We start from the raw sequence: 15,156 nt of genomic DNA, 5'->3' as shown, positions 1-15,156 counted from the left end.
ATGTTATCATTATAATTCTGTTCCAACATTTTCTTATCCCAAGAATGATATTAAAAGGTCAGGCCTCCAATACATATTTATGGAATTCTCCCTGAAAGGCATTTCTTTTAACGGGAAGGCAGTGTTAAGGGTGGAAAGACATGCCAAACAGAAATAGCAGCATGTTCAAAGGTTGAGAAGTTAGACCATCAAGGGACTGACTGCAAGACATTCAGCAGAGCAAAGCTCAGGGGTGTAGGGCGGACAAGAGAAACAACAAGAGACAAAGTCAGAGAGATGAGCAGAAGCAGATCAAAAAGTGCCTTTTGTGCCAGGGTAAGAAATTTAGATATCATTCCAGGAAAAATGGGAGGCAGAGTGGGTTTTAGCAGAAGTGATTTGCTCAGAATTGCATTTTACAAAAATCTCTTCAGTTGCAAACTGGAGCACTAAACTGGGGATCCCAATCCAGAGCAGAAGTCACTTAGATGTTGGTGGTTTGATGAGGGGTGAGCCGTGGAAGATGAGATCAAATCTGAGTTACACTCAGAATCAGAGGGTCTTGGTGATTGTTTGAGTGTGGAGAAAGCGCAAGAGGGAGAGGTCCAGACAACCCCAGGGTTTTGGCTCATAAATGAAAGGCAATGCAGAAAGAAGAGTAGATGTGAGTGAGGGTTAAGAGGAAGAACACAGTGGCAGGTTCACAAAGCCCATCTCTGTCAATAAGAGCTCCCGCTGCATCTGAAAATCTGCCATTCTGTACACACTGTGGTTCTAGAAGCACTACATTGAAGCAATATGGATTTAGAAGTTGGTGGCCCATGCAGAGAGCTGAAGTCCTGGAAATCAATCAATTCAGCAGCCTGGTACCGCTGAGTCATATTAATCACAGCATCATGATGGGCATAAAAGCAATTTGTAAAGAAACCATTCTCTCCAATTCTGAATCTATGCAGTGTGCTATAAATAACTTGAATGGTGGCGGCAGAGGGGAAGCAGAACAGTGAGATGTACACCGGTGAAAGAAAATCAATTGAATCCTTGTGTTCACGAGATGGTACGATTACAGTTTAAAATACTTAATTCAAAGCAGCCTAACTTTTTGTACTGGAAGCAGACCATTAATTTGAGTTGTGGTCTTATCCTTCTCCCTTACCAGCCCCTTACTGCCTCTAACTGTGGAGAAACTCATAAATTACCTGCAGTTAAGTTAGATAAGAAACGCTGAATTAATGAAGGCATACGATAAGACCTAGGAAGGGAGGAGTGGACAAAACAGAGAAATGAGAGTTCCCGTTTTAATCTTAACCAGCAAGTTGACTCCGGGAAATTAAACTCTCTATGATTACTTTTTCTCGTGTACAAATTGAACTCTTACGTTCCAAGTTTTCTTGAGTCTGGATTATCTACAGGCCAGGAGGCGAAAGATGGCCTTTATATTCATGAAAGGTGATTCAAAGAAAGGGAAGGAAAAAGGAAAATATTTATTGAGAGTTCCTGTAGGTCAGAAACTCTGCTGCATTGTTTGTACATATTTCACTTCACTTCAAGCTTCCTACAAGCCCGTGAGATAAAGTGCCCGCAGAAGATCAAGGCCTTGCCTATAGCTGCAGAGTGAGTGTTGCACCAGGATTGAAAGGCAGTCCTGTTAGGAGTCAGCATCACTTTTCACTACGTACACTGCTTTTCCAAGGAGAACAGTCACCTGTGGTTTCTGAAATTAGAACTGACAGTACAAGAGGAATTGGGAACTATTTTGGGGGGGGGGGGAGGGTCAGTGGGTCCACGATGTAAGGGTTTATAAGCAACAGGGGGAAAATCAAATTTCCAGACAGTAAGGTTTGTCAAGGAAGGGTTTAGGAACTCTTTTTTCTTGTAGAGATCAACAAAACCATAACATATTTTTGCCTTTCAAGAGTGGATTAAATGTGATTCTTGCCCAAGGTAGGAGGATTAGAATGGATGACATTTCAAAGGCCAAACCAACTTTATATCATTCGTTGATTTTACAGTGTTTAGTCTCTTGTGAAAACATGACCACTAATACAATAATGAGTACAAACAAATATTCTAAAAAGCAATTATACATATCCAAACTACTTCACGTAATCATATTTGAAAAAAAAAAAAGAAACGATGTTCTTTCCACATGATCATAATATAAAGATGACAACGTCTGATTCGAAGGGTGGTATTTGACTTGGAAGATTCATTTTCAGATGGATTAACAATTTGTAAACAGTTATTCGCTTTCAGAAAGAAAAGCCTTGTGAAGCCTGCCTTACATTTGACAAGAGATTATTCCTTCCACAAATCAAATTCATGTAGCTTACCTCTAAGCCCCTGCTTCTCAAATTATCAGTAAAAATTACCTACCTTAAACTAATGAAGATTGCTCTAAATGAAAAAAAAAATCCTGTTGCCAGGCAACAAAGATGGCATCAGGACTTTCTTCTCTCTCACCAGATGGATAGTGTCAGCATCACTAGCTGAACATTGCTGAGAAGCCACTGAATCCATAAAACTGTTCTTTCCCCAATCACAACTTCTCATGCTAAACTATGTAAAAATTCTTCCCCATGAATGAAAAAAAGAGATGAACTTATTTTTGACTGTGACATTGAAAAAAAAAGTGCAGCAGACAGTAGTAATCCATTCACATAACTAAAGACTCTGCATTCTACTATTTGAAAGTAGCATACGGTACATCCTGGACAGCCCCATTCATGGGGCAAAGGCATTGTCAGTCCAGTGCAGTTCAACCCAGTGAACTGGGTTCCACAGTGTGTATTTCAAGAGTTTAGTGCAATCCTTTGTCTTTGAAAACACAGGCCTGTACTTTAATGAAGCCATAGCACCTGAATTTGATGGACTCAGACATGAAGCAAAACCCAAAAGCAAGGAATAACAAAGAGTCCAAAAGTGAACCTAGGAAGGCAGCATTTGGTTGTACACAGGTATCTGACTCTGAGACCTGCAGCCATGGGAGGTTTTGCTAGTAGCTCTTGGCACCCAAACTATAGAAAATATGTTTTAAATAAAGATAGAAGCTTCAAGGTAAGTCATCAAGAAGATGCTTTCCTCACTGTCATCTCAGCCATGTAGGGCCTCTTATGCCTGAGTCCTAGAAAAGCATTTTGCGATAAAATATACAGGATTTTACGTGAGGCACAAGTACATTTAAGTTAGAAGAAAGTCATAAATTTTTCACACAGTTGTACATTTATTTTAAAAAAGGCAGAAATAGGGGAGCCTGGGTGGTTCAGTAGGTTGAGCATCAGACTTTGGCTCAGATCATGATCTCGCAGTTCATGAGTTCCAGCCCTGCAATGGACTCTGTGCTGTCAGCACGGAGCCAGCTTCAGATCCTCTGTCCCCCTCTCTCTGCTCCTCCCCTGCTTACACTCTTACTTTCAAACAGTAAATAAAACATTTTAAAAAGGCAGAAATAATAAGAGTCATAAAGCTTCCAACGTTGAATTCCAAAGATGAAGAAAGGTCCCTACTGTAGAGTAAATTTAGGGCTCCAGACTGACAGATTAGAATCTCTCAGCAAAAAGTGTACCAACTTACTTATAAAAGCAGAATGCCTGAGAAAGCAGGGGTAATAAGGGAGAGTATGACCCAAAACAGCAAGTGGCTTCAACTTTGATACCCTACCTATCAAATCCTCAAATGTTGGCTGTTTCACAATTAGTCTACTTGGAAGGAATGAGACAGGTACATTTGAAATGTACCATTTTCTACAGAGGTCTCTGCTTAGGAGAATTGTTACTAAACTGTAATTACTTATTCCATTTTGTACTTTTGATTTTTGTAAAGAAAATGTATTGCTGTCTTTAAAAAAATACTTGGGCTGGGGCACCTGGGTGGCTCAGTCGGTTGAGCGTCCGACTTCGGCTCAGGTCATGATCTCACAGTTCGTGGGTTCGAGCCCCGCATCAGGCTCTGTGCTGACCATTTACCCAGCCTGGAGCCTGCTTTGGATTCCGTGTCTCCTCTCTCTGCCCCTCCCCCACTCACGCTTTGTCTCACTCTGTTTCTCAAAAAAATAAATATAAAAAAAATTTTTTTAAATACCTGGGCTAAAGGATCTGGTCGAGATTAACCTAAGACTAGGGACTGAATTGGGTCAGCCTAACTAATTTTTGTGGTTAAAACTGTGGTTGAGTTGTCTGTTCTTAGGAAGTATATCCTACTACACTGTGCGAAAAAAAGGATTATTGTGTCAAGTGGCCTTGACATATCTTAATAAGGTAGTATTGGGGGGGGGTGTGCTTTTAAGATCAATGATTTTGATTTAAGAACTGGCATGATAGAAGTTTGCTGAAGGCTTTGAATCCACTTTAACGAAATCCAAAATTATCAGATTCCTTCTCAAAGGAGGAAGATTTAGTCTATGTATAGAACATAGTGACTTCAGAACTGGCAACTGCAATTAAAACGGCAGCAGTTCAATCAAACAGAGAGAGAAATACTGTGATTACTCTGAGACCTAAGAACTCAGCAAAGATGGCTCAAGGCAGATAAAGTAAGATCAATAACTTAATTGTCACCAATGTCTCAATCTGTTAGGTGGCTACTGTTTTCTCATTGAAATCCCTCCTCAGGGTTTCTCAAATACTATGAAGAATCTTATTCCCTCATTAAAGTGATAGAAACAAAACAAGTAAACAAACAACAAAACCACCCAGTGCCGCTCAAGTTGGTAGCTATTACATCATCACTACTTCATCACTACTTGGGTACTTGACATACTTTCAATGTAAGCTCTGTATCTTCTGATGGGAATCACACAGACAATATTCTGACAGCAGATAGAAAGAATCACGGATTCCTTTCATCTCAACCCTTTACCTACCAAGGTGTTCTTTATTGAAGCCTTTGTGGAACTTGGGTATTCTAACCTCACAGTCGTTGTCTTTAATTGACTGGTAGCATGTGAAAAAATAGGGTTTCTACTTAACTAACATTAAAAAGTGGGATGCCGGGGCGCCTGGGTGGCGCAGTCGGTTAAGCCTCTGACTTCAGCCAGGTCACGATCTCGCGGTCCGTGAGTTCGAGCCCTGCGTCAGGCTCTGGGCTGATGGCTCAGAGCCTGGAGCCTGTTTCTGATTCTGTGTCTCCCTCTCTCTCTGCCCCAGCCCTGTTCATGCTCTGTCTCTCTCTGTCCCAAAAATAAATACAAAATAAAAAATAAATAAAAAAAATAAAAACGAAAAAAAAAAAGTGGGATGGCAAGCTGTTTTGTTACAATCACTTCTAAACCAGTATCATGTCTTGCAGTAAAGGGTGAGGGGAAGGGGAGGGGAGGGGAGGGGAGGGGAGGGGAGGGGAGGGGAGGGGAAGGGGAGGGGAGGGGAGGGGAGGGGAGGGGAGGGGAGGGGAGGGGGAGGGGAGGGGAGGGAAGGGAAGAAGAAAACCTCTAAAAAGAATAAGGTCTACTGTGTTTTGGGTTCTAATAGTCTCTGAAATTTAAGGAATCTTTTTTTTTTTTTTTTTTTGTATTTGGCCATTCACTCATAAGGAAAATGATTCCTTTATAGTTATCTTCAGACAGGGGCGCCTAGGTGTCTCAGTAGGTTGAGCATCCGACTTTGGCTCAGGTCATGATCTCACAGTCCGTGAGTTTGAGCCCCTGCGTCGGGTTCTGTGCTGACAGCTCAGAGTCTGGAGCCTGCTTCAGTTTCTGTGTCTCCCCCTCACTCTGCCCCTGCCCTGCTCGTGCTCGCTCTCTCTCTCTCTCTCTCTCTCAAAAATAAATAAACATAAAAAAAAGATATTTATAGCTATCTTTAGTCAGAAACACAACAACAACAACTTCCTGCAAAGGACACCATGCACTGTATCGTGCTTTCCAAAATTGTGCTTTGTATCTGATTTTTGGAAAAGCTAAAAATGATTAATAACAGTAGGGTGTTTTATCTGGTGATGTATACCTAAGGATAATGAAGTTTTGGCTGTTTATTTATTTTTGCCCATGAATTACCATATCTTAATGGGACGATTGTCTATTCTCTTAATCTCTCCTTTTTGTTTTGTTAAATTTTAAAATGTTATTTATTTATTTATTTATTTATTTATTTATTTATTTATTTAGAAAGAAAGCATGAGCAGGAGGGGCAGAGAGAGACAGAGAGGGAGAGAGAGAGAGAATCCCAAGCACGGGGCTCAATCTCACAACCATGAGATCATGACCTGGGCCGAAATCAAGAGTTGGACACTTAACTGACTGAGCCACCCAGGTGCCCTTAATTTCCCCTGTTTAAACTATAATTGCAGCACCTCTGTTTCTCTTTCTCTATGTATAACAGAAAATGAAAGATTCAGTCAATTATGCAAGTATTTTCAATCATTTTATGGATAAGTTATGGTGAAGATAAAAAATCTGAATGAATGACAACAATTTGTCTTTTATTCAGATTTGTGAATCAAATATATACAACTCTCCTATCTAAATTTAGCAAGACAAATTTTCTTTATGAAAGCATTAAGTGTTTACATTAGCACAATCCAAAACAAGGGCTTAATATTTCAGTCATGTTGAATAATGATGTTTTTATTTAAATGCTCCTGCAAGGAGTTGATTGGTTCTCAAATTTTCCACAGATTAGTTCTCAGTTTAGAATCTTATATATTATTTAAATCAAATATTAAAGAGTGTTGATATCAAGGGGCCAAAAGAGAATGCCAGTCACCAGAAATCTGTTATTGCTAATACAAATTTCACTAACGTAACAAAAACAACATGGTAATGAAATGGATTGACTGCAGAATGCCTTCTTATAACTCAAGTCACAGGAATTAATCAATTTTTATTCATACATTTTAGTTACTTACCATATCCCTAATTAATTCTAAATCATACATCACAGTTTCTAAGCAGCCATTTGTACACATATATTAATGTAATCAGAAAGCAAATTCATAAATTATACATTGTATGGAAGGCTCATAAAAGTGTACGATTATATAAAAAAATCAATTTCTAAGTCAATAACAAGAAAAAAAGATCTTGTAGAAAATCTGAAATTTGAAATGAAAAGTATTTCTTTGGCCAAAGCTTAACATGCCTTCAAATGCTATCAGGTTTTCACATGGCCACTCTTGTGGACATGCCCCCATCCATTTAATATGTAAATAGTAGGAAATTCTTGACTGTGCCAAACACATTGAATTTTCCTTTCTCTTTCCTAAGAGTTAATAATAACCCACAAAGTACTTGCCTTTTTCTCCCTGGTGATTTAACATTAATTTGATATCACTTTAAGAAAGGTCCGTGGCGGAGCACCTGGGTGGCGCAGTCGGTTAAGCGTCCGACTTCAGCCAGGTCACGATCTCGCGGTCCGTGAGTTCGAGCCCCGCATCGGGCTCTGGGCTGATGGCTCAGAGCCTGGAGCCTGCTTCCGATTCTGTGTCTCCCTCTCTCTCTGCCCCTCCCCCGTTCATGCTCTCTCTCTCTCTCTGTCCCAAAAATAAAAATAAAAAAAAGTTGAAAAAAAAATTAAAAAAAAAAAAAAAGAAAAGAAAGGTCCGTGGGGAGTGCCTGGGTGGCTTAGTCAATTGAGCATCTCGACTCTTGATTTTGGCTCAGGTCATGTGGGCATTGAGCCCCACATCAGGCTCTGCTGCTGAGCATGGAGCCTGCTTAAGATTCTCATTCTCTCTCTCTCTCTCTCTCTCTCTCTCTCTCTCTCTCTCTCCCTCTGCCCCTCTCCCCCACTCATACTCCTTCTCTTTCTCTCTCTCAAAAAAAGCTGCAAATATTAAACCTGAGTATCACTTTGCAGTTACCTGCCACATCATACAACTTTGTTATTTTTTTTAATTTTTTTCAACTTTTTTATTTATTTTTGGGACAGAGAGAGACAGAGCATGAACAGGGGAGGGGCAGAGAGAGAGGGAGACACAGAATCGGAAACAGGCTCCAGGCTCTGAGCCATCAGCCCAGAGCCTGACGCGGGGCTCGAACTCACGGACTGCCGGATTGTGACCTGGCTGAAGTGGGACGCTTAACCGACTGCGCCACCCAGGCGCCCCAATACAACTTTGAAAGTAATGAATTGATTCCTTCTATGCAACTGAATAAAAATTTGAAGGAAATTTTGTTAGTAGCTGACATCTGCATCACCTAGGATGAATTTCTTCTATAAAGTACAAAACTCCCTACCTGACTGGCTACCTATCCACCTCTCCACATGTATGTATTTCTGTACTTTAATTGGACACAACATCAAATTCTGTAAAATCAGATGGGAGGGGATAGAATCAGTCATTATTAGTAGAAATCCACTATGTTTTCCACAGTACTGAGCAGCCCTTCAAACCTGATTAAAATGATGGCACACTGACATAATGTTGCTATTAATTTTCTCTAAACAAGACATTAAAGAAAAAATTGCAAATTCACATGAAACTCAGTACCCACCAGGGAACTCCTATGTGTGTTTTTCAGGTGTCAGTAAGCTTTTCGTAAGCCTGGATGCACTAACTACATACATCTGCACAAGCTATTATATATAAAGATACTAACAAGAAAAAAAGAATCATAATTTTATTTATTAATATGCTGATTTCCTTCAGTAGGCTTTGGCATAGTCACCTATAATGGGGGAAAAACAATATTTTTCTGCAAGCACTTGCATGAGGTCACTGTGTTGGAAACAACCCCTCATATTGACCAGGAAAAGGAAAGGAAAATCATCTTAAAGTTGATAAGATATTTTTCTCTTCCTACCTAGGAGAGTAACAGTTAGAATTTTCCTGGTGAATAAGGGGATGCATCAATCCTATAAATACTCTTCCTTGCAGAAACAATAAGTCTTCACTTGTTTTTGTATATTTCTACATATGGCACTGCTCTTTCTCTGAATTCAGTCTTATCATTTTTATTTCCTAAATAGTTACAAATCTGAATTTAGGTAAGAAGTTTTTCCCTTAGCAAATAAAACTAGAGAGAATAGAAACTCTTTCTGATTTTCACTGTATTTAAGGAAAATGTATTCCACTCTGATCATTCATTTTATATTTTGTATTACCAAAGATATGGAAAACATGTTTTTCCAAAGAGCAATATCCAAGAAGATAATATAAAAAGTATCATTTATCAGAATCAAAGAGTTCTAAAATATCAAACAATGAACTTCAGTTTTAGTCACTCACTTGATTTTCTAGACTCTTACTATTTTTAAAATCAGGCTTAATCTTTGCAAAAAAAATTTATTTAAAAATTGTTTTCATTCAAATTTGATACTCTGCCCAGTTACTCAGAAGATAAAAATTCTGAAAACATTAATCTAAAAGGGTTGATGTAATTTGCTAAACTAAGTAGAACTGAACTAAAATATTTACATACAGGGGTGCCTGGGTGAATCAGTCGGTTAAGTGTCTGACTTGATTTCAGCTGAGGTCATGATCTCATGGTTCGTGGGTCAAGCCCCGAGTTGACAATGCAGAACATGCTTGGGATTCTCCATCTCCCTCTCTCTCTACCCCTCCCTCACTCACACTCTCTCTTTGTCAAAAATAAATAAACTTTTAAAAAATTGCTTTAAAATATGTACATAAAAAGGCCACAAGGTTCTCATAGCTCAGTTACTTTTTGTGAGTCAAATGGAAAACCCAACAAAACCTCTCTACTCAGTGAAGGGGAAAACAGGTTCCAGTTAATTTCCTTACTTTCACATATATACACAAATATCCCTAAAAAGAAGCAGCATAGGGGCGCCTGGGTGGCTGAGTCAGTGAAGTGTCAACTCTTGAGTTCAGTCAGCTCAGATCATGATCTCACGCAGTTTGTGAGTTCGAGTCCCATGATGGGCTCTGTGCTGACAGCACATAGCCTGATTGGGATTCTCTGTCTCCTTCTCTCTCTGTCCTTCTCCCATTCGTTCTCTCTCACTCTCTCTCAAATAGATAAATAAATAAACTTAAAAGAAAAGAAGCAGCAGAAAGGTTTTTTTCTTTTTTTAAATTGTATTAAATTTCATGTTACATCTGCTTAATATGACAACTTGTTTCCCAGGGATCACTTAGTGGGAGGAAAATAGAGAATAAACAAAATAAGTAAGTAAATAAATTACACATATAATGATAAATGTTTTGGAGAAAGATACACTTAATTTTATAGAACACAAGAAGGGAGCCAGAGAACCACAGAAAATCTTATGAGAGAAACACTGCTTTAAGAAAGGTACTCTGGGAACACTGTGCCAGCCCTACAGCAAAGCAGAGGGAACAGAGATGAGTGATGAGGACAATTTAAATCGGGGCAGATGATAATGCAGCTGCCACAGCTCAAAGGCAGTGGGCGTGCTGAGGTGGTATGAATCCAACAGACGCTTCAAAGGAAAATCTGAGATTTAGTCACTTACTGGATACAGGCAAAACAAAGAGGAGGAGAAGCAAGCAAGATCTTCAATACTCTATACCTAGAGACCAGGAAAATGGCGTCATTGATATCGTTTACAGAGACATTTTCAACAAAAGGATAACCAAAGAATTGCTTATTTCTACTGAAGCCAGAACCACCTAAGTCCTGAGTTTATGCTTGACGGTAATAGCTCAGGGTCTTCTCCAATCCTTGCACTGTTTTCGAACACTTCTGCAATATTTCTGTACATGTTTGGAAAATGCTCACCAGTTTGCCACCAGTGGTCTAGGACAGGTACTCTGAAGACCTTTTTGGACCATTCCAGGGTCTCCACATCACATCGTTCTCCAGCCACAAACAACGTTTTGAACCTGAATATAAGAGGAAGCATGAATTCAAATTATTCCTTGAAAATAAATCTAAATAATTTCATCCTCATTCTTTAAAACATTCTAGAATCCAACCACATTAATTCCATCAAGGAAAACAACCATATTACCACTATATCATATTATAGAATGGTGAGAAGGATTATTTGTTTTGACCCAAATGTAGCCAAATGGACATCGCAAAATTGAAGAAAGGTACTTCCAAAGAATTTACAGCTACAGCTTCTCAGTTTGGAGAAGAGCAATTGAGTTGATCTTTGTACTGCATCTGTCATATTCATCTAATGATCAAAGATGAAAACCTTTTTCCTCCTTGACATTATGTCTGCTAATTTTAGCTCCATGTTTGATTGCTATTCTATTTAAGTCTATACACAAAAATATACTCTTGAATATCAGCTAAGGCAACAAACAAGCTCATAAATATGATGTGTTTGTTCATTTTGGTGAGTTCCTTTGATAAAAATTACTCTGATTTCAAATACATATTTGCCCTATTCCAAGGACACACATAGGAAAAACAGGTTATTTAAAAGTAAATACCATTGTGACCTTTCTGGTCAAAAAGACTCTTATCAAAAGGAATACAAGGTTATTAAAGAGAGCACTATGCCACAGAATAGAAAGGATGAAATAGATAAATGGAATTGGGTTGACACTTTTGGTGGTTCATTAAAAGAATGATTGTTTTTCTTTTATTCTCAATGTTTCCATGGTCTATCAAAAAAAAATGTATGTATGAAGAGTTAATTCATTGTCATCAAAGTAAAAATCAATCAAATAAATAAAAACCTGCCTACCCATTCTAAACAATATAATATTAGCCACAGGAGATTTCTTACAGTTCCCTTATCATCTCATGAAGATCCATGGAGATGCAGATACTCCCACACCTATGCTCCAACAATATACATTTCCCCTCTTGGTTATAAGCATATACATCATTTTATACTTATTTGTTTCTTGTCTATTTCCCACAGTGGACCGTGAGCTCCTTAAGAGCATTTATCTTCATGACGTCAATACCCATAAAGGAATATCTGGGACTTTTAGGTACTTGAACGTTTCTAGAAGCTCAGGAAGATGAAGTAGAGAGGTGGGGTATAGGTAAAACTTATGTCAGCTTGACTCATTCTTCTAAGTAAAAGAGGAAGCATGCTGTTTTGTTAGAGCATGGAAATAGACAATAGGAAAGTGACTTGAAGAGAGAAAATTTCTGGCTATTTTAGGAATTTTTTAATGAATAACATAAAAGCAAAAGAAGTGAAGAGCAGCCACTTGGCTTTCTTTCACTGATTCAATTAGTAGGTCTATGAGGCCAAGTGGAGACAACACAAACTGCATGTAGTACAGAAATAATGGGTGGCAAGTCACGCTAAAATTGCTGTCTGGCAAATCTAGAGCAGGTGTAAGAAATAGGGAAGCAAAGTAGGAATAATCGTGATGGAGAAAGATATCAGGAAAAATAATATAAAGACAGAGAGATGTAATTTCAAATTTCAGATCACCCATTACTAGTCTTTGTTAAGAAACCATTTAAATAATGTGGATCAATCATTGTGGTGAGTCACCTCTCAAAGTATGCAAGGCTGCTAGGTGATAATTTCAATCTTTAAGAGCACTCAAGGGAAACAGAGAAAAGGGATGAAAGTAGGAAAGCAAAAAGGGAGAATAATAAGAGACAGAGACTAGAAAAGAATAAATTAGACTTTCTGACTATATATATTATGTGTATATATATATACATATATATATTATATATATGTATATATATATATATATTATATATATGTATATATATAATATATATATTATATATATTTACATAATATATATGTATGTTTGCAACCTGAGATAAAATTTAGATAATTAAATGTATATTCATTATAACATGCTTAACATTAAAATGTGGACACCAAATATGACCTCATCTGGCAAAAGAGATATAGCACAATAAAACAAATATTAAAACATTAAATTATTAAAACTAGGTTAAAATATTTAAAAAAAGATTAGGGGCGCCTGGGTGGCTCAGTCGGTTAAGCGTCCGACTTCAGCTCAGGTCATGATCTCATGGTCCGTGAGTTTGAGCCCCGCGTCGGGCTCTGGGCTGACAGCTCAGAGCCTGGAGCCTGCTTCTGATTCTGTGTCTCCCTCTCTCTCTGCCCCTCCCCCATTCATGCTCTGTCTCTGTCTCAAACATTAAAAAAAAAATTTAAAAAAAAGATTAGTGTAAAGTTTTAAAGTTTAAGATGAAGTCAATACATTTGTGTTTTTAGATGCCAGGTAAAAACAAGACAAAAATTTAAATATAAAGGCCCATATTGTTGATAATCCTATGACTCAAAAATGTGAACTTATTTTAATTACATTTTCTTTAAAACAGATTCCTAATATTTTAGAAAATGTCTGTGATTACAACCATTATGCACATAGATAATTTGTATTAAAATTTATAAATGATATGTTTGGGTGATTCCAACAGTGTGGCAAAGAACAATAAAAAGGAAGTTTTACAGATATCAGAGGCCATATTTCCATCATCTATCAAGTCACAGATTACTCCAAAGAGCTCTAGATTGTTCAGATGGTCAGGTGTTCAGTTTATATGTGAAACTGCAGATCTAGAATTATATATGTTTTTGAAAACATGGGGTAAAATATTGTCAATTAAAAATATTAACATATAATACAAAATAATTTTTGGCTAATTAAAGGGCAACCGACATCTTGATATCACCACCATTTTTGCAAGTTTTAATTTATTTTTTTGGCTTTTTTCCCCAGTCAAGTAAATTACAATTAATCTAATTAATTGGTTATAATGATAAACTATTAACTAGTATTGAGTTTTTATCTGATGACAAATTTCCACATTATATATTTTAAAGCTTAGTATTTATTATTGTGGTTTTGCAGTACAATTCTATCACTTATTTTTCTTAGAATTTAATTACATTTTTATCATTATGGTAGCAATAGTCATGCTGGCACTAATAAGCCATATATAAAGATGAAATTCCATAATGAGTAGTAAAGGTGATATCTGGCTTTTCTGCATGTCAGTCTCTTCCATTTCCAAAAAAGTCATTTATTATTTACTAAAACAGAGGAAAAATTGCAAGATGATTGGTGATTTAGAAAAATGTTAAAGTAGATTAATTCCTTTCCCTAAATACACTAAAAACTATCAATCTACTTTTTTATTAAAATTCCTCAAACTGCCCCAAAGTTATTACTTTTGTCAATTACAGACTCCTAATTGTATAACATTATTGAACATTAACATACTGTATACAAAGATTTACAAATAGAATACGACTAATGAAAAAATTAAGTCTTGTAATAAATACTTAATCAAATATTATTAACTCCTGGAGCACCTGGATGGCTCAGTCAGTTAAGCATCTGACTTTTGATTTTGGCTCAGGGCATGATTTCAGGGTTGTGGGATCAAGCCCCGCATCAGGCCCCACATTGGGCTCTTTGCTGAGAGTACAGAGCTTGCTTAGGATTCCTTCTCTCTCTGCCCCTGCCCTCTCATTCTCTCTCTCTCTCTCTCTCTCTCTCTCTCTCTCTCTCTCTCTCTCTCAAAAAATAAACTTAAAAAAAGCTTATTTAATGGAGTGCCTGGGTGGCTCAGTCAGTTGAGCATCCGGCTTTGGCCCAGGTCATGATCTCATGGTTCAGGAGTTCAAGCCCCGCATCAGGCTCTGTGTTGACAGCTCAGAGTCTGGAGCCTGCTTCAGATTCTGTGTCTCTCTTTCTCTCCCTGCCCCTCCCCCATTCATGTTCTATCTGTCTTTCTCAAAAATAAATAAACATTAAAATTTTTTTTAAAAAGCTTATTTAATATGTATATTATTAACTCTCAATTCCTCATAGTAAATAAAACCATTCAATGTGATATGATATTTCTATAACCAAGATGATTACTGAAAGAAAAAAAACAGCATAAATCTATAATTATAAAGATAAATTATAAGATAATTTAAAGATAAACTCATGCCTTAGGTCAGTCTTATTTTTTAAAGGACATTTTGTGGCTTATAATAAAAAAAGAATAGTAACATCACTTAATAAACTTCTCATTAATGACCTTGCAAATATTTTATTGATAATATGAAAAGACAAATACCTCAAAATGAAAATATTTAAACAATTTTTCCTTGAAAATGCATTTTATAAAGATTAATATTAGCCACTCTCATAGTAACTTGGATTCTCTGGAATCCAAATTTACCTAAGTTAATTACATAGATCTTCTATCTACGCTATAACTACACTGTATAATATGGAAGCTCTAAGCTACAAGTGGCTATTTAAATTTTAAATTAGTTAAAATTTAAAAAAAAATATCAATGTCATGATAGGATTATCCTCTTGTCAAGAGTTCAATAGTCACATGCAACTTCT

The 15,156-nt window shown here is 37.2% G+C and overlaps 1 protein-coding gene across 2 annotated transcripts in view; it reads right to left on the bottom strand.

The window, feature by feature from the left end:
- Window positions 1–15,156, bottom strand: part of ACSS3 (acyl-CoA synthetase short chain family member 3) — a 157,245-nt gene that overhangs the window by 39,226 nt on the left and 102,863 nt on the right. For both annotated transcript variants that reach the window (XM_011284138.4, XM_045062112.1), the window contains one exon: window positions 10,619–10,722. In XM_011284138.4, the coding sequence (XP_011282440.3) occupies window positions 10,619–10,722 (104 nt within the window). The remainder of the gene's footprint in view (window positions 1–10,618; window positions 10,723–15,156) is intronic.

Source organism: Felis catus, chromosome B4, assembly GCF_018350175.1.
Source record: "Felis catus isolate Fca126 chromosome B4, F.catus_Fca126_mat1.0, whole genome shotgun sequence".
Lineage (NCBI taxonomy): Eukaryota > Metazoa > Chordata > Mammalia > Carnivora > Felidae > Felis > Felis catus.
Note: the sequence above shows the minus strand (reverse complement) of the source record. Positions and strands in the feature narration are given on the sequence as shown.